General features: G+C 47.8%; 1 protein-coding gene across 4 annotated transcripts in view; it reads left to right on the top strand.

Annotated features, from left to right (window-relative positions):
• MCC (MCC regulator of WNT signaling pathway) overlaps positions 1–22,476 on the top strand; it is a 425,462-nt gene extending 402,986 nt beyond the window's left edge. For all 4 annotated transcript variants that reach the window (XM_027035816.2, XM_027035812.2, XM_015070216.3 and 1 more), the window contains 3 exons: positions 4,337–4,437; positions 18,136–18,258; positions 20,048–22,476. In XM_027035816.2, the coding sequence (XP_026891617.1) occupies positions 4,337–4,437; positions 18,136–18,258; positions 20,048–20,228 (405 nt within the window). In that variant the 3' untranslated portion in view covers positions 20,229–22,476. The remainder of the gene's footprint in view (positions 1–4,336; positions 4,438–18,135; positions 18,259–20,047) is intronic.
• Positions 22,477–23,654: the final 1,178 nt, after the last annotated feature.

Here is a 23,654-nt window from a genome sequence, read left to right as displayed (position 1 = left end):
CTTTTTTTTTTAACATTTTATTTATTTTTGAGAGAGTGTAAGCAGGGAGGGGCAGAGAGACAGGGGACAGAGGATCCAAAGCAGGCTCTGCACTGACGGCACAGCACCTGACCAATGCGGGGCTCGAACTTACGAACCATGAGATCACGACCTGAACCAGAGTCAGATGCTTAACCAACTGAGCCACCCAGGTGTATGTCAGATCCACGTTTTTAAAAATTGCACTTTATGTACTAGTGAAAGCATTTTCATATGCCATAGTCTGATGAGCGGAGTGATCTGTGCTGGCGTCCAGTGGTCTGGTACCAGGCTGCCTCCTTGGCTCCCCCACCTCGCACAGCGGCCATCGCCTGTTGGTCACATCTGAACTGATCATTGCATTTGCTACTTCCTGTAAATCTCATCTCTGAAGGAGTAGGTACCCCCATTTACATGAGGGAAATGAGGCTCACATGAAGTCAGGGGTCTCACAGCTGATAAGTGGCAGAATTGGGATTTAACCCAGATTTGGCTCACCGTCCTCCCCCCTCTCATCCATGTTGCCACCCCAGCTTGGCATTTCCGCCGTGGGTGAGGTGGGAAGCCGGAAGCAGCTGAGGCAGATGAGTAGGAAGGCAAGCACTGGATCACGTAGAGAGTGTCACAGAGTGTGGGCGGTCAGGTGGTGTCATCTCTCAAACTCACATTCCCATGAGCCCAGAAGTCTTTTTCTCTAGAATCCAAGCTCATTCCATCATACTGTATCTCAGAATTATTCCAAATATTGCATTGGAGAAAAAAATACTCTGGACCCTAAAGAATTACATCCCTCACCCCAGGGTAGTGAACCTCTGTTTTCTACGTCCTACTTTCTATTCCTGATAAATGCTAGCTTCTCCAGACCCCAGTTTGTTTCCGGCCCAGGACATGGAGACATATGTTGACTTGTCAGTCTAATGAATGGCATCTCACAGCCCAAATGGAGGGGTGTCCCTGAGAGAGTTAGTACTTGGAAAGGAAGCAACTTGCTGATTGGTGTGGCAGTGAATGGTCCCTGCCTAAACAACTAAGAACTTTGGAGCATGCTTCACAAAGGGCCACCACTACACTCTGCCCACCTCTTACCTAAGAAGGGAGCAAAGGGAGTTCATGGCCGTGGCACCCAGCTGGGCCACCTCTCCCAAGACCTGGCTGCTTTCCAGTCATCCCTTCATGTGATAGATGTGAGTGGGTCCTGATGGGGACTGGAGGCAGTTTCAGGGGTTTACATTCCAGAGAGGGACACAGGTGATCGTCACACGGTGACCTAAGGCCAAGGATCAATTCCCAGTGCGATGGAAGGGCACAGACCCAACACGGAACCCAGATGTGGAGATTTGGGACAGGTTTCCTGAACTGGGACCCAATGGACAGTGGGCGCTAACTTGAGGAAGAGGGCTGGGGCCGAGAGGTCGGTCCACTGTAAAGTCAACGGAACGCCAAGGACAAAGACCCCCAGGGGGAAGAGGATTTGATTTGGCTGAAGCCTACTGTGCTGTCCTGAGGACAGTGAGAAATCACTGGAGGCTTTGCAGTAGGGTGTGATGTACACAGGCTGGGCTTAGGGAAGGTCACTGTGTGGATGCCCCAGGAAACCATCTGCCCAGTGCCTGGGGAGTCGAGCCTGGGGAGGGCAGCGGCCTGTGAAGAGTTTCATATAGTAATATCTGGGGCTCAAGAAAATGGGGTTTCCCATTCTGTGTCAACACCTTAAAAATCTTTGTAGAGCCATTTGAGTTTGTCACCAGTCACTTCGGGACGGAGCTGACAGAGCTCCAGTGTTCGCCTATGTGTTCTTAGGGTGTGGTGGAAATGGACTTAGCGCGTTCTTGCCAGAAGGCCCATGAGCTGAGCATTTCCTCCTAGTTCTTGGTGTTTATTTTGACTGAGGGAAGCGCTATATTTTGTGGAATGGCTTCAAAGTACAGAAATCTGACACAAAAAGGCCAGATGGTTTTATTTTTAATTTTCTTTTCTTTTTTTTTTTTTTTTTTTTTTTTTTACATTGGAGTAAGAAGCTTTATCCAACAGTACCTTGTGTTGTTCAGGTAATGAAATTATTGTAAGCTGATTATCTTGTCTTTCAAATATTAGATCCATTTACTATTTCAATGAAATCTCCCTTCTGGGCTATTGATTTGGTCTTGTTTGTCGGTAAATGAGGTGGGCGGTCTATAAGAGGGGTTGCCTAATTGTGAAGAGCCAGAAGTCACTATTTTACAATTTTCAGGTCACACAGACTCCTCCGCAAGTACTTAACTTTGCCGTTTTAGAACTGCAGTGTGAAAGCAGAGAACACGCAGACACAGAGGGGTGTGGGCTGTGTTCCAATAACACTTCATTTATGGGTATTGAAATTTCCTGTAATTTCTACACATCACAAAATACTCTGTTTTTCATGATTTTAAAAATAGAAAACAATGCAGAGTGCCTGAGTGGCTCAATCGGTTAAGCATCCAACTTTGGCTCGGGTCATGAACTTGTGGTTTGTGGGCTCAAGCCCCACATCAGGCTCTGTGCTGACAGCTCAGAGTCTGGAGCCTGCTTGGGATTCTGTGTCTCCCTGTCTCTCTGCCCCTCCCCCTCTTGGGTTCTGTCTCTCTCTCTCTCTCGAAAATAAACATTAAAAAAAAACAACAACAACTAGAAAACAACGCTTAGACTTGCAGGCCTTATAAAAACAGGTGGCAAGCCAGGTTTGGATCTAGAACATCCATGCTGGCTACGTAGGGTGGGTGTTGTGCTTATTCTAAAACTTCTCTCCAGCCAGCAACCTGGGTTCCAAATCTTACTAAGTTGCAGATTTGGAGCGGTTTTTGTTGGGAGCAGTTTTAAGTTGTAGTTTTTGCAGCACTTGTCTCTCTCTCTGCAACAGAGACTAACTACCAAACATGTTCGGTGAGAGGCACCAGGTAGTCTTATGAAATATTCGCGTGGTTGTTGATGCACGAAAAGAGAGGGTGTTGGAATCGCAACAGCTCCCAGGGCTGGTAGATGGAGGCTTGGGTCTGCAGGAGCAAGGTGGAGAGGGGCAGGGAAGGCAGTGCAGGTGGTGGGAATCGTTCCGAGGCTGGCGGTGCCGCTGCAGAGGCCTTCTGGTGTGGTCCCTGGGCTGGAGAGTGCTGAGGGGACCCTGTGCCCTCTGGTCATCTGGACTCCTAGTGCCCAGGTCATACTTCGTTGTGGTTCACCTCCAATCATGATATAACTTTGTTTATTTGCCGTCTCCTGCAACAGACTACAAGCTTTTCATTCTCAAGCCTGGGGTGCAGTAAAGGTCTGCTGAGCAGGTGGTCAGATGAGGGCCTTCCAGGCACTTGGTTATGTAGCTGCTGACCTCTGTCTCCACACAGGAAAGTAGAGTGCTCAGAGGGTGTGATGATTGCTTTGTGAGTAGTCCTAACTCAGTTTAGGATTTAGGAGTTCTGGCTCTTGTGCTTCCTCATCTATAAAACGAGAGGATTGGGTTTAGATGATGCCAAGTTTCCTGTCTAAGGTTAAGATATGAGTGGGGTCACAACTGAAACTAATGTAACATGTTCCAACTGTACTTAAATAAAAAAAAAAAGGGGGGGGACAGGGGTACCCGGGTGGCTCAGTCAGTTAAGCATCTGACTTCGGCTCAGGTCGTGATCTCGTGGTTTGTGAGTTTGAGGCCTGTGTTGGGCTCTGTGCTAACAGTGCAGAGCCTGCTTGGGATTCTCTCTCTCCCTCTCTCTCTGCTCCTCCCCAACTTGTACTTTCTTTCTCTCAAAATAAATAAACTTAAAAAAAAAAAATTAAAAAGGACAAACATGGAGGGTGCACTTCTGTTTTCTTCCTTTTTTCCTGGGTTTTCTAGGTGATGACACTGAACCCACTAAAGCCCCTAAATCTAGAGAAGATTGGTTTTCTCCCAAGAAGTGGGTTGGGGGAGGGGAGCAAGGAAACTCAGGTGTATTTCCCACTTGTCTTTTACGAGCCACCAGAGGCTTAATCCGGTGGTGAAGAGCACGGACCTGGAGCCAGCTGACCTGGGTTTGCTGCTTCCACCACGTCCTAGCTGGTTACTTGGGGGCAACGTAACTTCTCTGTGCCTTAGTTTTCTCCTTGGTAAATGGGGATAACGACTGTATCTGCCTCAAAGGGTCACCACGATGATTAAGTGGGAGAACATGTGTGTGGAGTGCTCAGAGAACACTGGGAGTCCCCCTCATCCACCGGCCAGCCTACAAAGGTCCCAAGAAGTGGGGCAGAGCTGCCTTGTGCTTCCAGTGTGTGCTCAGGCTTGACTCCAGGTCTAACCAGAATGTGTTTACTGCCTCCCCCCTCCTCCCAGGAGTGTGCTGATGCCGCCTCCCCAGCTCTGTCACTGGCTGAACTGAGGACATCATGTAGCGACAGTGATCTGGCTGCCGAGTTCGCCAATGCCATCCGTCGGTAAGCACCCTTCCCGTGACCCTGGTGAGCAGTTTATTCCGGAAGCAATGGCTTTCTTCTGAGTTCTCTTGGCTGCTCATGTCAGCTCTTCATGGGTCATTATAGACTGGCCCGGGAAAGAGTATGTGCTGGTATGTCCACTTTTACCCAGGCCTTGGAGGCTCAACATGGAGAAGCCCTGCTGGTGCCAGGCCTCTGGAAAGGGGAGTGGCAGGGGACAGCATATAGGCAGTCATTTCATCAGCGAGTAGAAAATGTCTTTGCTTTTTTGTTGTGCTGTTGTATTGACTAGAACCTTCAGGACAGTGTCAAATGGTGATGATCAAACAGGCATCGTCAGGGGGAATACTGCCTTTCAGCATCATATGTGAAGTCGTCATATGTGTATTTACTCAGTCCTGGACATTTTTTCTCTACTGTTTCAGTGTTCCTACCCCTCCCTTCTTCCTCTCTTCCTGCAAGGAGGGTGCTGACTCCTCCAGATCTCTCTCCCAGATCGTAACATTGCATATTCCCGCCATCCTTTTGCAGCGCTATCCAGTAGGCATGGAATGCAAGCCACCTAGGAAATTTAACATTTTCTAGTAGCCACACTCCAAAAGTAAAAAGAAAGCAGTAAATCCACTTTATTTAACCTAGTGTATCCAAAATATTTCAACGTGTAGAGTATTTTTTTAAAAGATGTATTAAGATAGTTTTCCCTCCTCCTCCTCCTCCTCCTCCTCCTCCTCCTCCTCCTCCTCCTCCTCCTCTTCTTCTTCTTCTTCTTCTTCTTCTTCTTCTTCTCTTTCCTCTTCTCCTTCTTCCTTTTTCTTCACTAAGTCTTCAAATATAGTATCTATTTTACACTCACAGCACATCTCAAATTCAAACCAAGTGTCAAGTGCACAGGAGCTCACGTAGCCCTTCCGAAGAGGTTCTTCCACTCAGTTTTCCAGCTCACAAATGGATTCTAAGCTACACCCATTGTGTCTGGCTTCCATACTGAGTTTTCCTATTTGGGTGATGAAATCGATAATCTCTTTTTTTATTTGGGTGATGAAAACTATCCTCTCTTTTTTAACAAGATGAGGCTATCTGAGGATATTTATTAGACATATTCTAAGACATTATTTTGTCTGCTGTATTAACTCTGTTTCCTCACACGTAAGTTCTTTTTAGAGTGGAGTTCTGTGACTCTCCGTCTGGGGTCACAAGCCCAACTTCTGGGCTTCCTGTTCTCCCGGCTGACAACAGCTGTCTGGCTGCATATGTGGCCCGCCTGTCTGGTCCCCTCCTGTCCAGATGGCTGGCGCTTCCAGTTGGAGCACTTCAGAATCCCCTCCCTCCTTTTGTAGCAGCTTTTTTTCTCTGTGCATTTTGCGTTGTTTCCCTTTTCAATAAGGAAAAAAACCTGCCTTTCATTTTTTTATGATTGCTCATGGTTTCTGGTATACAAAGAGCACTCCTTGCTTTCTTGACATGCTTGAGGACTTTTAAAAAATGGGTTTCCTGTCATTTCTGGGGACTTGGGGGTCAGAGGGGACGGCTACAGTAGACTTTCCGGCTGCTGTGCTGACCCAGCTGGGGCTGTTTATGTTACAGTGTGGCCTCCAAGCATGGGGCGTGGGGGGGGGATGGAAGGCTGCCTGTGGGGAACTTCACTACCCTCCTGATTTACTCACTGTCCCGTTTCGTCTCCCCTTCCAAGCCTTAGTGGCTCTGTTTTCACATTGCCAGCCCCTCTGGCCATGAGGTGAGATTTAATTGCTTTGCTTGAGGCGGGAGGAGAAAAGCAGCCCAAGGAAAATGCCCGCAACAAATCCTAATGACTTGACTGTGCCAGAAACATGGGATGCGAATCCACTCCCTGCTTCCAACTGGGAGCCATTTGGATATTGTATTCTCAATTTTTCACATTCCCCAAACCCCCAAGGCCTTTGCTGGCACAAGGAGGATGCAGGTTCTGCTGACTAAACAGAGAGAGACTTCATTTGTTCTGTCAGTCACGACAGGCTTCCAATCACCAGCCGAAAGTTGGTTAGCATGGATTTCTAATCAAGACCCAGATAGATGGAGCCAAGAAAGAACCCACAGGACTGCAGGAAAAAGGAAAATAACATCATTATACCGTAAATATAGCTTAGGAACTGGAATAATCATTTCATGAGGGTATATAACACGAATAACCTGAGAGCTGAGGTTTTGGGGGTGTTTTTATTTTTAAAAATCAAGTGGAAGCTCACATCTTCTTTGAAGCTCTTAAATCACTGCCGAACTAGTGGTGGAAGTTAGCTGAGGGAATCGCCCTCTATTTTCAGCAATATCTCTCCCTTGGAAGAAGGATGGTTGCAAACAACAAAGTTGTGGGCCCAGGCATCCAGGCTGCACAGAGCGGGGGTAGAGAGGGGCTTGGGAGACGGGCTAAGCAGCACTCTTTTTTTGAGGAGAAACCTCTCAGGAAGGTAGGTGCCTTGCTGGTTCTAGGTCACTGCCCCAGGCAAGTCTCCCTGCCAGCTACCTCTCTGGGTGTCAGCCTCCGTCAGTCTTTCCCCACCCAACCCCCACCCTCTTGGGTCTTCTCCCAACCTTCTGTTTGGAATCAAACCAAGACTCCAGACAATCACACGTTGACTGTGTAACTCCCATCTGGTCTGATTTCGTTCCCTCCACTTGCACGAACATTCATTGTGCTTTACTGGCACCAGCATGACCATAAAACCCCATCTGGATGACCAGGTTTCCAGTCTTGCACAGAAGTTTTCTTATCAGGGCACCTTGTTTTTGCTGTGGTCCACACAAGCTGTGTGCCACGAAACCCTGCTTCCTCTCAGATCCCTCTCTTGCTCTTGTCCTAGTAAAATGGAAGTGAATGACCTTTCCACCGAAGAAGTGAACTGTAAAAATGCAGTCGAGAATGTATTTTCAGAAATGACTCTCTGTACTTACATGGTGTTTGCGTAGCCTGCCTTTGGGACCTGAGCACAGCTGAAAAGAGAGGCTGTTTCATCTCCATCATATTCTTGGGAGGCAGTGAGGAGCAGGCACTGCTCTCCATGTGATGGGGGTGGGCTGGGGACTAGCACAGCAAGGCTGAGTAGTTTCCCAAGGTCACACAGGGAGGCAGTGGGACATTTGTGCGCTTTTACCTTCTCTGCTGCGCTCCCCCCCCCCCCAGCCGTGTGCTGGCAGAAGTGCTAACAGATGAGTGTGAGCTGAGCTCACATGTATGGGCTCACTTGAAGAATCCGCCCACTGTAGTGTGCATGGTCTGGCCAGAGAGGAACATCTGTGCCCCTGGTACATGACTGTGCATCTGTCTAGCAGATGCTGAGGGCAAATGAAGTGCTGGGGTCCGGGGGGCAAACTTCCTCAAACGCACAGACTCTGGGTCCTGTTGGTTAAAAGGTAGGGATACTGTGCTCTTCAGTGCTAGATAACAAGAATGGAGCTTGTGACATGGTGACCACCTCAGACGATTGCACATCCACCTGTCACTAGGCCCCCAAGCAGGGCAAGACCCCACCTGGGGAGATCAGGACCTGGCTCCGACTCCGACACAGCCACCTGCAGAAGCCGGCCACCCTGCTGGGGGCATCTAGTCCCAGGCCCCCGAGGGGCGCTGCTGAGCCCTGTAGGGAACTGGAATCTACCACCTGTGCATGCACGTGTGCCAGATCATTCTGTAAAATGCCACCTAAAGGTGTCATCCACACATGACCGTGGCCACTCTGTCCAGGGACCAGATGTGCCCGACTCATCAAGCAGAGATGCACCTAGACATCCTTTTCTCTCTCTGATGAGTAATGAGCCCACTGCAGTTTGGAGAAGAGCTGCATATCAGATCCCTGAGAGGAGACCTCTAGGGCAGGTGGGCCCCCCCTGACTGGTGTGGTCATGAGACACCAGATCTGGGTCACCTGGATGTGTCCCAATTGGGAGTGGAGCTGGCAGGAAGGAGTGGGTGCAGGAGGCAATGTCTCAGAGTTCATCGAGATGGAGCGGGAACACCTCCTATTCTCTCTGGCCCGTGGGCCTGCCAGTGTGCGTGCAAGGCAGGAGGCAAAGAATTCCAGATGACAGACCTCGACACACCTACCTGCAGGAGTGACACAAGAACCAGGAAAAGATGTTTGAGAGCAAGGTGGCCAGCCATTCAAACTGGAGTTGGTTGAGAATGGGAGAGCTGGCTGGAGAAGGGTGCTGTGCCAGGAGCAGATCCGTGAGGAACGGGCCCAAGGAAGGAGACTCCGGAGCACGTGTGTGTGCTCGAGAATGCCGCAGCGGAGTTGGGCGGGGGTCTTTGGGCCTCTCCAAGTGACTTTGTGAGATGCAAATCTGATGGTTACCCTGCATCGGCGTTCTGTTGCCATGTAACAAATCATCACAAGCTTAGTGGTTTAAGACCACACCCATTTATTAGCTCGTGTTGTGCGTGGGTCAGAAATACCAGGCACAGCATGACTGGCTCCTCTCGCTTAGGGCCATGCTCTCATCTGAGGCTCTCGGGAAGAATCTGCCTCCAACTCCTTCTGCCTGTTGGCAGGTCAGTTCTTTGTGGCTGTAGGGCTCACCTCGCATTTTCTTGCTGGTTGTTGGCCAGTGATAACTCGACTCCTAGAGGCCTCTGAAATACCTTCTGCACTTCCATTCTGAAAGTCAGCAAGGAGAACCTCCCCACTCATCAAATCCCTTTCCTGCTCTAAATCTTTTCCAGGAAGAGCCCGGCCCCTTTTGAGGGCTCACCTAATTAGGTCAGGTCTACCCAGAATAATCTTCTTATCTTAAAAGATCAGCTGTTTGGGGTCTTAATTACATCTGCAAAAATCTCTCACAGCAGCACCTAGGTTAGTTTTGATTGAATCACTGGTGTGTTGAAGGTGTGTCTATTCACGCCTGTGATCTTGGGGGCCATTTTAGAATTCTACCCAGTTCTCCTGGTTACTTAAAACCTTCCAGTGACTCACAGTCGTCGGTGTCCAAATTCCTTAGCCAGTGTGTGATCTGACCCCTGCCTGATTCTCCACCCTCACCTCCTATCATGTGCACCACCCCCCCGCCCCCCCGCCCCCCCGCCCCCACCGCCACCCTGAGTCACACCAGACCACTTATTCTCTGTTGTGCCTCTGGGACTTCACTCCTGCTGCTGCTCCTGCCCTCATATCACCTAACCCCACACCCCAAGCACTCAAGTCACTGTGCCTCTGTTTCACCTGCCACCCCTTGCAGAAGGAGAGTCCCTTTTGGGCAGGGATCATGGCTTACTCACCCAGGTATATGACCTCAACTCGGATGCCTTTGTTCCTTCTAAATGGTCCCTAAATTCTCTCAGCCTCATTTCTCTCTGCTAGAGAGAAAATGCTAGAGCCTCAAAATACAGCATGTCCAGAGGCATCTGTGTGGCTCAGTCAGTTAAGTGTCCAACTCTTGATCTCAGCTCAGGTCATGATCTCAGTTTGTGAGATCGAGCCCTGTGTGGGGCTCTCCACTGACAGCATGGAGCCTGCGTGGGATTCTCTCTCCCTCTCTGTCCTTCCCTGGCTTGCACGTGCGTGCTCATGCTCTAACTAACTTAACAACAACAACAAAAGTATTAAAAAAAAAAAAAAAAAAACCACGGCATGTCCAAAACAAATTGTAATCTGTTGGCTCCTGCACTTTGAAATTGGCCTCTTCTTCAGAATTCTTACTTATTACAAATTATATTTTTCTAATGATCCAGGATTACAACTTTGAAGTTTCTCTCTCTACCTCCTGTTAGCATAGGTGGTTCTTTCCCTTAAAATCCTAGTCATTCCTGACCATTTGCATTGTCTTCTCCTGAGGTTAGCCCTCGACTCCTCAGGACTCTGGGAGTAGCATCCTGACTGGTCATTCTGCCGTTAGGCTCACCCTGCATTCTGCCACCAAATATGCCTTTGAGCAGCACACTTCCGATCAGGTTGCTCTGCAGACATCTTCAGAGTCTTGGCATCTGAGATCGTCTGTATATTAGCTTGCTAGCCCATTTTCAGGTGTTTCTCCTGTACAGAGTCTGTAGTCCAAGTTTATCTGGACAATCATCTTCCCGGGAGCATCCTCTTCACCTTATGCCCCTGTCTCTCTCAACCTGTGGACCCCACGTCTCATCCCCTCCAGTAGGACACTTACCTTCCTGAAGCTTTCCTATCACCTCCACCATGTACCTACCTGCTCTTCTCTATGCCCCTACAGGTGCTGACCAGGAGCCTTCTCAGTTCAAAGCCAAGTCCAAGTTACAAAAATGTGCCCGGCTCTAGAAGTCTTCCAGACTTGTAGGAAGCACATGTCCATGAAAGGACAAAAGATGGCACCAGTTGACCCCTGTTATTAGCAGCTATGGATTAATAATGGCTTTGAGCCATACAAAGAGTAGAATAAATGAAGAGGGAATTAGCTGTGGTCCTTTTTAGAGCAGGAGCCCCCGTGAGCAAAACAGCAGCAGAATCTTCACTATTTTGTCAGTAGGGCCACTATTTTAAACGGTGCTATTTTATTAAACTTGTATCTGCTGATTCTTCATATTTGGCTGATTTAGAATAGCAATCAGATAACAAAAGTTGTGCTTAGAATTCTGTAGATGCACGTGGATCTGCAGGATGTTAATGGGGTACAAAGTGCACCTGTGAGTTGATTAGCATGTAAATAACTTGCTGAGCCAGGGCCTCAAAGGGCATAGGTAAAAACCAATGTTCACCACACACACCCCCGTGAGGTGGGCGGAGCTTGGGTAACTGACATTTCTTTTCATTTCTGTCGTCCCCTCCATCCCCTCCACTCCCAGAGCCCAGACAGAAGGCCTTTCCCCAGATCTCCTAGAAGCAGAGTGCCTTGCAGCCGCAGGTAAAAGCAGTGGCCCGCCTGTGGACACATAGCTGCATTTCCTGGGCAAGAAACATGGTCACGGGAAGTCTGGGCCAGAAAAGATGGTTATGCTCATCTTGCTGCTACTCCCAGCAAAATGTAGCCACGCTCCAACGTTAACACCTGCAGAGCGTCATTACCTGGGGCCACCTCATCCTCAGCGCCACAGGCATGGGCTCTTCTCTAGAGGTCTTTATCCCCCTGCCCCGTGCCTCCCTTTGTGACCCACAGCGAGTTGCTGAAGAGCACAGGCTTGCACACAGACCGTGGGGCACATGCCAATTCCATGGGCATACTGGCAAGTCGCTTAAGTGGGTCTCAAGTTCCTCATCTGAAAAACTAGAAGAGTACTAATAGCACTGACCGCCAAGGGTCATTGTGAGAAGTAAGTAACTCCATCTGTGTGACGGACTTAGAGACTGCTGTTAGCGCTGCCTGGCTTTTCTCAAAGGTCAGTGCAGTTACAGACTCTGATGATGACCATGAGGGAAATAACTAGAGTGATGTGATACAGTCACTATGGAGATGGGTTTTTTTAAATTAAATACAGATTGCAATGAATAGTATGGAGGAAATGACAAGGTACTGTGACGGCATACCTCTGGGACATATGTTTAGATGGGTAGGCAAGGTGGGCTTTCACAAAGAGGTGACATTTAAGCTGACATGAGAAAGAGGAAAGGTAGCCAAGTGGAAGAAGCACATGTCGAGCAGGGGGAACCTAGTACAGGGTTGTGTGGTGGGAAACAGCATAGTGTGTGCGGGGAACTGAGAGGATTCCAGGCTGCAAGGGGGAGGGTGATACCCAACACTGGGTAGGCAGAGGTCGGGTCAAGCAGGGCCTCTGAGATCAATGTGAGACCGCAGACTTGACTCTAAGTGCAGGTGGAAGGCACTGAAGGACAATAATATGATCTGATTTGTCCTATTAAAGAATTAGCCAGTAGCTGTGTGAGGACCAGTCCAGAGGGTGCAGAAGTGAAGCAGAGACCCCAGTTAGGAGGCGCTCATGGTCGGCAGTGAGGGCAGCCTGGACCTCTAGGCGGTGGGGCAGAATTTTCACAAGGCTTGGTGGATGGGGATTGCCATTGAGTGGAGGTGGAGGACAAGGAAAGGGAGGAGTTGGGCTGATTCTAGACTGGTGACTGCAGCTGGGCTGTGTTGCTGTCTGCTGACAGGGCAGGAAGGGTGGATTGGAACGATGATCTGGAAGGTTCTGCTCCAGGCATGATAAATAGACGCCTTTTGAGTAGAGATGTCAAATAGACAAGTCCAGAGATCCAAGGAAGGGCCTGGAAATAACAACTTGGAAGCTTCCAGCACGTAGGTCACTTTTAGGAACGTAAATGGGAATGGAGAGAGGCAAGTAAAGAAAGGGTAGGACCCAAAATTCGGCCCAAGTCCTAAATACTTGGGGATTTCGAGTCGGGCAGTGAAAGAGGAGTCTGTGCGGAACAGGGAGGGACGGCTGGGACCACACGGTGGAAGGCCGAGTGGGCTCAGGGCTCCCGAGTGAAGGATGAAGGTGCGCGTGCACCAGGAAGAGGGGAAGGGGTAGGCAGCTGAGGTCCTGGGTGACCTGACGAGTAGTGGCAGTGGAGAGGAAGCCTGCTGGGGTTCACAAGTGGAAGGGGAGGGAGAGAGGAACCACATATGCAGACGATTCTCGCTATTGAGTAATTGTGTGTATAACGAGCAATTACCCAGAGATTGCAGGCCGTGTGGCTGTGTGGCTGCAGTTCCCCGCGGTTTGGTCTGATCGCAGCCTGTGCGGAAGGTCTCCTGACGTCCTCACAGCCTCTCGCCCTGTTGCTCCCCTGGCGTGCCCACCACGTTTGGGTTTGTGATTATAGTGCCCACCGGCCTTTTTGTTTTGGAGACAGCGTACCCCCTCCCTCGTGGCTGGTGAGCCCTCCCCTCCTCCCGGGCACTGCGGCCCTCTCTGGACCACACATGTGCTGCCACTTACAGGTGCTGACGTTGAAAAGAAAAACCGCCCCTGGCTCTGTGGTGAGAGGCTCACAGGACCCTCGGGGAGCAGGAAGGACCATCGTTTTGGGTGGAGCGGGGGACCCTTGACTGAAATGTGTGCGCAGGCGGGTGCCACAGGCTTGCACAGAGTGCTACCAAAAAGAGAGACTTTTCACCTGCTGGGGGAGGCTCGTGTTCCTGAGTCAGGAAACCAGGAAGAAGGCAAGGATGATGTTGTTCTGGGCGTTCCAGAAAACACCGTATTGGAGGGGCAGAGGGAGCATGTCGTGTTTAATGTTTACTTTCTTTTCTGTGTGGAGCCAAGAAAGTGGTGTGTTAGCCTCATTATCTTATCTAGACACAGTATAAATTCTTTCTCGGCTAAAGGCCAAGAAAAATTTGAACCAGAAACTAGAGGGAACAGGACGTGAATGATTGAGGTTCCAAAGTGACTGGAATAAGAACTTCCAGAAACCAAGGAAAGTGGTAGACTTAAGGAAAGTGTGCCCCCCTGCGTGTCCTATCGCATTCAGATCCAGAACCTTCTGAGACCGCGTGAGGTACATCATACATCTGGCGAGGAACACTTAGCCTTACCCATTTCGTAAATTTGCTTGGTAGTTAGAATCACCTGGGTGCTCTTGGGCCTCACCCCAAACCTACTGACGTGGAATCCAGGGTGACCCCTGGTGCTGTGCTGCAAGCACGTGCGCTGGTCCCCTGGTGACAGAACACAGGTCACAAATGGAAGTCATGTGGGCAATTTAAACTTTATTAGTAGCCACGTTTAAAACTTAAAAAAACAAAAGATGAAATTTACTCTAGTAAAATGTTTAGCTCAATATATCCAAAATATCATTTTAACATATAATCAATATTTTTTCAATGTTTATTTTTTTTTTTAATTTTTTTAACGTTTTATTTATTTTTGAGACAGAGAGAGAGCATGAACGGGGGAGGGGCAGAGAGAGACGGAGTCATAGCATCTGAAGCAGGCTCCAGGCTCTGAGCCATCAGCCCAGAGCCCAACGCGGGCCTCGAACTCATGGACCACGAGATCGTGACCTGAGCTGAAGTCGGACGCCCAACCGACTGAGCCACCCAGGAGCCCCTCAATGTTTATTTTTAAGAGAGAGAGAGAGAGAGCTAGAAGGGGAGGAGCAGAGAGAGAGGGAGACACAGAATCCGAAGCAGGCTCCAGGCTCTGAGTTGTCAGCACAGAGCCCGACATGGGGCTTGAACTCACGAACCATGAGATCATGACCTGAGCTGAAGTCGGACGCTCAACTGACCAAGTCACCCAGGCACCCCAATATTTTTTTTAAGTTTATTTAGAGACAGAATGCATGCACGTGCTTGAGCACGCAAGCAGGGGAGGGATAGGGAAACAGAGAATCCCAAGCAGGCTCACAGATCCCACGAACCATGGGATCGTGACCTGAGCTGAAATCAAGAGTTGGACGCTTAACCGACTGAGCCACCCAGGCACCCCGCAATATTTTAAAAGTTGTTGAAATATTTTACGTTTTTTCTTTTTTTTTCCACATCAAGTCCTGAAATTTTGGTGTGTGTTTACACTTGCAGCATATCTGGGTTTGGACCAGCCATGCTTCAGGTGCTCAGATGGCCGCGGTGGCTAGTGCTGCCCTACTGGTGGTGTGGACGTAGAGTTGTAGCTGGGGCGCAGGGGTGCAAGAGCACCTGGTGCTGGGGGTCACACAGACCAAGTTTGGCCACTCACCACTGACAAAATCCAAAGGCAGAGAGGTGAGTGGTAGTGACACAAGAAGGGAATTTACTTGAGTGAGGCCAACACCGGGAAGACGTGGACTGTTGGCTTAAATACTGCCTCCATAGTGCTGAAGATACTTCTAGGTTTATGTAGGGAAAAGGTGGGACAGAGGTCAGCGGGTGCATGCAGGGTTTTGCTGGCTCAGGGTAGTCATTGCTTAAGGGGATAGTTTCGGTTCCCATCAGGGGATGCTTTGCCTGCACGTCTTTTGCCTGAGTTCAGAGATAAACTGGAAAGAAAAACTTAATTGGAAAGTGCAGACTAAGGTCAAAATGGAGGTAAAGTCCTCTTTCATGGTCACTTCAAAGTGGTTTCGTATTTCAGTCGACGAGTGACACTTGGAACCATGACTCCTATGACAGGTGTCTGCCTCACTCAAATGAAAACAGGTAAAGTAACCCATGTTTTAGGGGTAGGTTTGAAATTTGGCCTCATCTTTGTATCAGTAAATAAATCAGCATCCTGGTTCTGTCCTGGAATCTGTACAAACAGGTGCACTCTCATCTCCTTCCTGAGGCCCAGGGAGTTCTTAGAGGCAACTCGCAGCTCCCAGTGTGCCCCTGCCCCTCAGTTGGGCAGGGCCTCTCCTCTGTCTTCCCAGTCCTGAAAAGCCTGCCAGGTCCGGAAAAATTCCCTCCGGTCCCCCAGGGGCCTGGGTATTGGGGCAAAGGAACCCTTTGTTTTGTGGTGAGCCTGGGATTTCCATATTCTCTAGGCTGGTGGGGCAGGGGTGTGGATGGAATTGGGGTGGGAAAGGGTATCGCTCTGGGCAGTTTTTTTGTTTTGAATTTATTGAGTTCATGGTGACATTTTAAATTCACTTCATGATTTTTTTTCCCCTTTACACTATTCATCAACTTTAGAACAAAAGACAAAAGAATCGGAACAGTAACAAAAAATGTAGGACAAATAACCCCTTCCCCATTCTTAATAGCCAGAAGGAAGGGGGAGAAATCTTTCCTGTTGTCCTCACATTGCCTCAACTGACAGAGGGCTGCCTGTCACCACCCTCCATGACACTTCTCACTTCTGCTAGAAAATTGTCCGCTCTCTGCATTACAGTAGTAAATGCAACCAGATCTGAGATCTCCTGGGTGCTGCTAGGGCCCCTAAGACACTCACATTCCTCAGGAATTGCTCTGCAGCCGCCCTGGCTCCAGTTCCCTTAGGGTGGGTGCGAGGATTCACTGAGTAGTCATAGGGACTTAGGGCTGGTTGTTAGGTTTCCTTTAAAAAGACCTTTCCCCCTCCATCCTCACAAAAGCAAGCCTAGATTTTTGTGTCGCAGTTCTTTCATTAGTGAGCTTGTCGGAAAGCCCGACTTGCGCTTAGAGTAACTGGAAGCAGAAACGTAAAAGATATTTGAAAAGCCAGGAAGGGCTAGCCCATCTGTGCACCCTCCCACAGCCCTCCTACAGGAAGCGTTACCACTGAGACTGGTTCTCACACACTTTACAAAAAGCATACAAGAAATTACAAAAACTGTAAGCAATGCAGAAGTGAGTAAAGTAAAACATGAGAGAGCCATCAGTCACCCCTTCTGGGAGTTACCCGTTGTTGAGTGGTGGGTAGCTCTCTGGTCTGTTAAGAGTGTCTCGTCTGGTAGTTGTTAGAGTGTCTGAGCCGTTCCCGCTCAGATTTTTAGTTGTCTTTGCAAAACTGGCATCCAGTAGAACTTGTCCTTTTCACTTAACGATACATCAGATACCTTTCCATGCCAGTGCACGATGATCTGCATTTTTAACAAATAGTTGCAGGGCATTTCAATAGAACCAGTATACCTTAATGAACTTAGCCAGTCCCCTGGTTGGTCCCCATTCTTAGCTGTTGTAACCAGTACTGAAGTGAGTCCAGCTGTAATCTCATGTGTCTTTAGGCACCTACATGTGCTGTAAGAATAATTCCTTGAAATCAGGTTGTCTACTCAAGGAGTATGTTCACTTTTTATTTTGCTACATGCTTCCAAATTGCCTTCCAGAACAGTTGTGCTCACGTACATTTGTCGTCCACTCATGCATCATTTTTAGAGGAATTTCTTCCGTAAATCCTGGTTTCTCATTATGCTCCAAGGAATCTGATACCTTCAGTGAGTTGTTATGAAGCTATTTTAACAACTTTTGTCCCGGAGAAGCTGTCACCCAGGCATGGTGCTGGGTACCACCAGAGTATATTTGAGTAAGGTCTTTGCCACCTTAGAGCCTACATGCTAATGGGGGAACTTGGTGAGTGAATTCAAATAAAACAGATCAGATGGTGCTGCATGTGACACTTGGGACTATGTGGTAACACTGTGCCTCTTGAGGGAAGGTCTCATTAATGCTTCCCTGCCCAGGTCTCACGCTCTTGAGGAAATCACAGGAAGGCAATATGCACATTGGACACCAGAAACCTCCCATAACTGAACCCTAAGTCAATTACTTTGAGTTCCTCTAGCAGGAAAGAGCCCAAGGAACTTGAAACCATGGGGCAGGGGGTTTTCAAAGTGCAAATCTAATTTAAATACTTTAAAGGGGGAACAAGGACCTTTAAAATGAGAATATTGATTTCCACTCCATCAGTACTGCTTTTTGTGTTTCTGCAGAAGTAGTACATGTTGATTTCACCTAGTAGGGACTTGTCCAGGGTAGGCAGCCCAGACCAGAGGTTTTGTACTCAAATCAGGGTGATTCAAGAGATGCTTCAGCACACTTGGAAAAGAGGAGTGTGGGCCCCAGATAAGGTTTTGTGGTCAAGCTGTACTTGTGGCTGAGCATTTGGTATGCCCAAGCAGAAACTTCTAGACTGCCTTATTTCCCATAGCTGGAAGGCTACAACCTCCCGCCTTATTCCTTTGTGACACAAGACGGACAGCTGAGATCTCTAAGGGGCTCTTCTCATTAAAGAAAGCAGTGCTGAGATGTTCTGGTTCTGCTGAGCGGAAGGTGAACTCTTGACCCTCTAGTAACTTCCTCTTCGTACCTGCCTTTTGACTTCACAAGCTAAACCTTCCTCTCTGCCACCACTTGCAGGGTAATAGCCACCGCCCCCATCATGTCAAGTTACTCAAGGCGTGCTCTGTCTCTCCTTTGATACAGAGAAAAGAAGTTAAAGGCCAGAGTGCAAGAGCTGGTGAGCGCTTTGGAAAGACTCACCAAGAGCAGTGAAATCCGACACCAGCAATCAGCAGAGTTCGTGAATGACCTAAAGCGAGCCAACAGGTAAAATCTCCATTTGTGGGATTCTCAAGGGTGCCTGGACTCCCACACCAGGGAGGGCAGGTCCATAATTACTGGAAACCAGTACTGGAATGAAAAGTCCTCACCTGCCCTCCCCCACTCCCCCAGCCTGGTCTTCCCTAGAGCATTACATAGTGTTACGTATGTTACATAGATGACTAAGAAATACTCAGTAAAGGCCTGTCCTTGGGCCACATGTTTGGGAAATACAGCACACTGTGGTCCCCTTAACAATTAACACAGTAAAGGTTCTGAGAAGTCCTACAATGAAAAGATATGTTTGTGTTTAAGCCAACGTCTTCCAAACAAAATTGGCTACAGAACCTTTCTTGAGCATTTATTTTGTATTTATTTGTCTTGAGTAAACTCTGCCCCTGACGTGGGGCTTGAACTCACAACTCCAAGATGGAGACGCTCACTCTACCAACAGAGCCAGCCAGGCACCCCTATTTGAGCAACACTTAATATCCGGTGGAACACTTTACAGAGCACTGCTCTAAGGCAGCAGTCTCAAACTTTTTGGGCTCAGGACCCCTTTATGTTCATAAAACTTGAGGAACTCAAAGAACTTTGTTTTCAAATTATTTATTGATAAATCTCACTTTAGAAACTAAAACCGAGACAAATGTCTGTAACTTTTTATTCATTTACAAGAAAATAAAATAAATTTACATATAATGCAACTGGCACTTATTTAAAAAATAACTATTTTCCAAAAAGATAATTAGAAAAGTGGTACCGTTTTTACAATTTGGAAATCTATTTAATGTCTGGTTTAGGGGCGCCTGGGTGGCTCGGTTGAGCATCCGACTCTTGGTATCTGCTCAGGTCGTGATCTTACAGGTTGTCGAAGGAGTGCGTCCACGCTGTCAACGCAGAGCCTGCTTTGGATTCTCCCTCCCTCCCTCTGCCCCTCCCCCCCCACCTGTTGCACACATGCGCACGCTCTCAAAATAAACTGGTGTAATAGGACACACATCCATTTCTACAGGCAATATATTGTTTTGAAATAAATCCGGAATATCTAGCTTCACACAGATGTGTAGTTAAGAGGTAAAGGACCTCCAAGGCCTCTCCTGAGGGGGTTTTGGGAATCTCTGGGAGTCTGTTCTCAGACCACACTTGGAGGACCTCACTGTACATGGAATGGACTGGGGTGCTATTTTGAACCAGACAGGGTATTAGGACTTGATCACCCCCTGTTCTCTTCCACCATGCTCTTTATAAGTTCTTTGTAAGAACTTTGTAAGTTCACAAAGGCTTATATTCCATGTTTGGCTGGCAATGTTAGTTTATGGCCTCGTGCTCTGAATCCCACCAGCCCAAAGTGTAAAGAGAAGTCATCGAGCCTCTGTGCCCACCTCCTAGGTGAGGTCACTTAGACTGCAGGGCTTGAGGAACACTCTTGGTAGTTTACACTCGACCATCTGTTGTAGGCAGCCGTGGAACAACAAAAAGATCCAGATTCACCGTTTGTATTTAAATGACAGATTTCTGGAATTCAGCTGCCTTTTCTGTTACTGATTTTGGATGTGGCTAGTCTGGGTTGTTGGTTTACACTCCTCCTAACAGATTAGGGAGAAGTCTCTAGCACGGAAACTAACTACAGTTAAGCCAACAGGTGAATGGCCATGAGCGCAGAACACCTGACTTCAGATTCCTACTTTAGAGACCGAGGGACCGCTCTCTGGACCTGGTTACCCAGCAGACGGTAGTGTGTGCCTCAACACTCCAAATAATTCGTCCTTCTCCTCCCCTCTTCCTCCCACAGCAACTTGGTGGCTGCCTATGAGAAAGCAAAGAAGAAGCATCAGAACAAACTGAAGAAGTTGGAGTCTCAGATGATGGCCATGGTGGAGAGACACGAGACCCAAGTGAGGATGCTTAAGCAAAGAATAGCTCTGCTGGAGGAGGAGAACTCAAGGCCACACACCAATGAAACTTCACTTTAATCAGCACTTGGGCACCAAAGCTCCTTCCATGGAAGCTAAACTCTAGCAGTTAACCGGGGACAGAAGCACCCCGGAGGCAGAGCACCTGGTGGGAGAGTGACAAAAAGGAAGGTTGGCAGGTAGGTCAGCACCTGCATAGTGGAGTGCCATGGACTCATCAGCCCCAGGGGCGAGTGGCCTGGTGACACCGTGTAGACTATCCAGAGGCTCCCGCCCCTCCCCTCCCAGGCCCACGGACAGCCTGTAAATACCTGCTCTGTGCGCCATGCTCAGTAGGCCTTGCTTCTGCTCTCAGCCCCGGCAGTCACTCTCCCACCTGTTCTGGAGCTTGTGCATCGGTGGTACCCTCGGCATTTGTTTTACAAGACTGTCCATTCTTTCCTTATCTTTGACACCCCATTTCTCCTCTTTCTTCTTCAGAGATAAATGCTGACAAAACATGGGAGTGGGGAGGGGTTGTCTTCAGCCTCTAGAACTGATTTGCTTATTGCAACCAGGCCTTTGGTGTTCAAGTCCCACTACCAACCCCAAGACAGACGGTCGCTCAGAGGTGCTCTGGAAGGTAGATTACAGGGGGGTGGTGCATAGGCATCGCTTCTGGTCCCTGATACATTTGAAGTTATGGGGGAGCAACCCCAGGGCTATGCCTGACAGCTCTGTTTGGGAGAATGAGACTTCTTTCACCTCTCACTGTGGATGTAGGGATGGGAAGGGCACTTTCTTTTGACTCTGGGATTTTCCCTCCCAGTGGAGCCTTATTAAAGCCAAGACTTAGAGCTGAGATAGTCCTATTGATACATATAGTGGAACTAAAATTTTACCAGGAGTTTCTTCAAGAGCAGAGGAGCATTAGTACTTTTGCCCACCCCAGGGCACCACATAATTGCTGTTCTGCATGAATCAAACAAAGCTCATGCACAGGACGAGAAACATAGCTCTGGACCTCTCTTTCTCTAAAGGCAAGAGGCAGGACATGGAGTAGACTGAATGTTTTGCAGGCTGATACCACCTATTGAAGAGACTGCTACTGAACCACCAGTTCAACTTCACTTCTGCTGTTAGGAAGGGCAGGGGGTGAAGAAATGGTTGTTGAGACCTCCTTTTATCCCCCTAGAGAAATGGCAGTTAGTATACGGTACTTAGTCCTTAAACAGGTTAAATCTCAAGAAAAATGCTGACAGGGCTGGGCGGGGACCAAAGTACCTGAATTCTTTCAGGAAGGCCTCCACCATCTTAAATTCATTATTCCATTCCTGTCTTTCAGTTCTTCTGTAGTTACCCTACACTGACATTTTCAAACACCACTTGCCTTTCATTCTGTAGCACCTGAAGATCCACCCAGTCTCCTGAGAACTGTATCTCAATGCCACAGTGCACGAAGTTTTGTTTATGACCAGGTCACATTACAGCCCCAATATCCGTGAGCTACTAAAGGTCTGTTTTCAGACAAGCTGAATTCATCAAGCCTTCTTTGCAATGGCGAAGGCCACTCCAGCCACCACCTTGGAGGGCAGGGCAGTTCTTTCCCAAAAGTGATCACCCTTCTTTCTCAGGCCAGCAGTGAAGCTGCCTGCCTTCAAACAAAACAAAACAAAAACCCGTGTAAGTCTGGAAGGACCAGCTTTTGGCTGCTTTGATCACTGTGAAAGTGCCCACTGGCTCCTGTTTCTGTTATGTATCTCTACTATTTAGCAAAGATGGTTCTTGTGATTTTTTTTTCTTAATTTTTACGCGTGTGATAAAGTTTCATTTTGTCATAAGGAAAATTTTATGGCTAAAAAAGTATGTGCAAAAGGGGTTTAAAAGGCAAAATGCTGGTTTTCCCCATTTTTCCAGTCTGCCTAGGGGAAACAGCCTCCCCTTAGCCAACTGGGATGTCCAGGGTGGGAAACCACTCATGGCTCTCCTGTTGACTGAACAGGCATCAGAAGTTTTAATTTCACCAACACTGAAAGGTATAGCTGACACAGGAATAAAATCGTCTGCTGACCTCTGTCTACCATTCTTGGTCCAAGTTAAAAGAGAACTCACTCTTTTAGGTTAGGTAAGTCATATAGGGTCATGTAACTCTTTCAGACTCGGGAGGTCTCAGCTCCTCCATTTTAAGCCCGGTATTACCCTACCTGGTCTCCTTTGAGTTTATCCTTCAACATCATACTTTTTAATATGTGGTGACTAGATCCAAACTATTTCCCCAGAAAACTGTTACTTTTATAAAGGTATGGAATAAAAAAGCAATTAAATAGTTGATTTCCTTTCCTTGTGTTTTTCAAATACTCCCTAAGACAAGATGCTGGTTGAAGGTGAACCAAGAGGCACTGATTTATTCTAATCATGAGTCCCACTAAAACCACATTGATTAAAAGTAAAAAAATTGCAGGTGCCTGAAAACCTGAGTTTTTCTTTCTAAATAGAAGCTGGTTAATTGACCTCTCCATAAAAGGTAAACAATGAAACAGATTTGACTTTCATGTTTTTGTTTTGCGGCTTCCTCAGTGGTTACTCCTTTTAGGCAGTCACCTTCTCTGTTCAGAGTTCAGTCTCTGGCTCTCAGAGAAACAGGCACAGGAAGAAAGGATCCATCTCACAGTTCCTTAGGGTTGTATTTCCCACTGCCGAATTAAGGCAAAAATCAGGCAAAAGAGACTGCAGTCTGTGGCTGGAGCGGCATCCATGTGTGGGCCCGCCAACTGATCTGATGTTCTGCCAAACCCCATCTGCACCAGCTGCCGAACTTCAACGGACTTGCAGGTGGGAAGATTCCTCTTTGAGACATACCAGAAGTTATTTATGGTTAAGTATGTTGTGTGATCAGACAGGTGAGATTTCTCATGCCCTTCCTCCATCCAGCTCATGCTCCAGTCCCAGCGGTACACACTAGATGTTTCATCACTGCCAATGCAGGTAATTAACTGTTTCATATTCGCTCTCATCTGCAAGCATGTCAAGTTCCTGAAGTTAATATCCATGTTGCCTGAAACTGGAATGTTCAGTTAATAAAAAAATTAAGCGCCAATTAAACATAATTGCTTAATTCTCCTTGGAGATGCATGCACCTGTTGCTAAGTCCTCCTCTGAGCCTGCGTCAGTACTTTCTACAGGGATCTCAGAGAACTTAATTAGAGCCCTGACATTCTACTCCAGAAAGGCAGTCCCAATTAGACCCAATGCGATTTTTTTCTCAAAAACTGTTAGGATGAGGCTAGTAAGGATTTTACTGCTCTAAGAAAAACTTGAAACTATTTGAAGATCTCCTAATTCCCACCTACATATAGATCCAATTATGTTATTCTAAATGAAGGAAAAAAAAACACCCCATAGTTTTAGCTCATCTGGACTGGAGTCTGTCAATGGCATGAATTTAAGAACCTCTATAGTATCCTAAAAATTCTTAATTCTATCAATTACCTAACTCAAAGCTCTCAC

The sequence above is a fragment of the Acinonyx jubatus genome, chromosome A1 (genome assembly GCF_027475565.1).
Source record: "Acinonyx jubatus isolate Ajub_Pintada_27869175 chromosome A1, VMU_Ajub_asm_v1.0, whole genome shotgun sequence".
Lineage (NCBI taxonomy): Eukaryota > Metazoa > Chordata > Mammalia > Carnivora > Felidae > Acinonyx > Acinonyx jubatus.
Note: the sequence above shows the minus strand (reverse complement) of the source record. Positions and strands in the feature narration are given on the sequence as shown.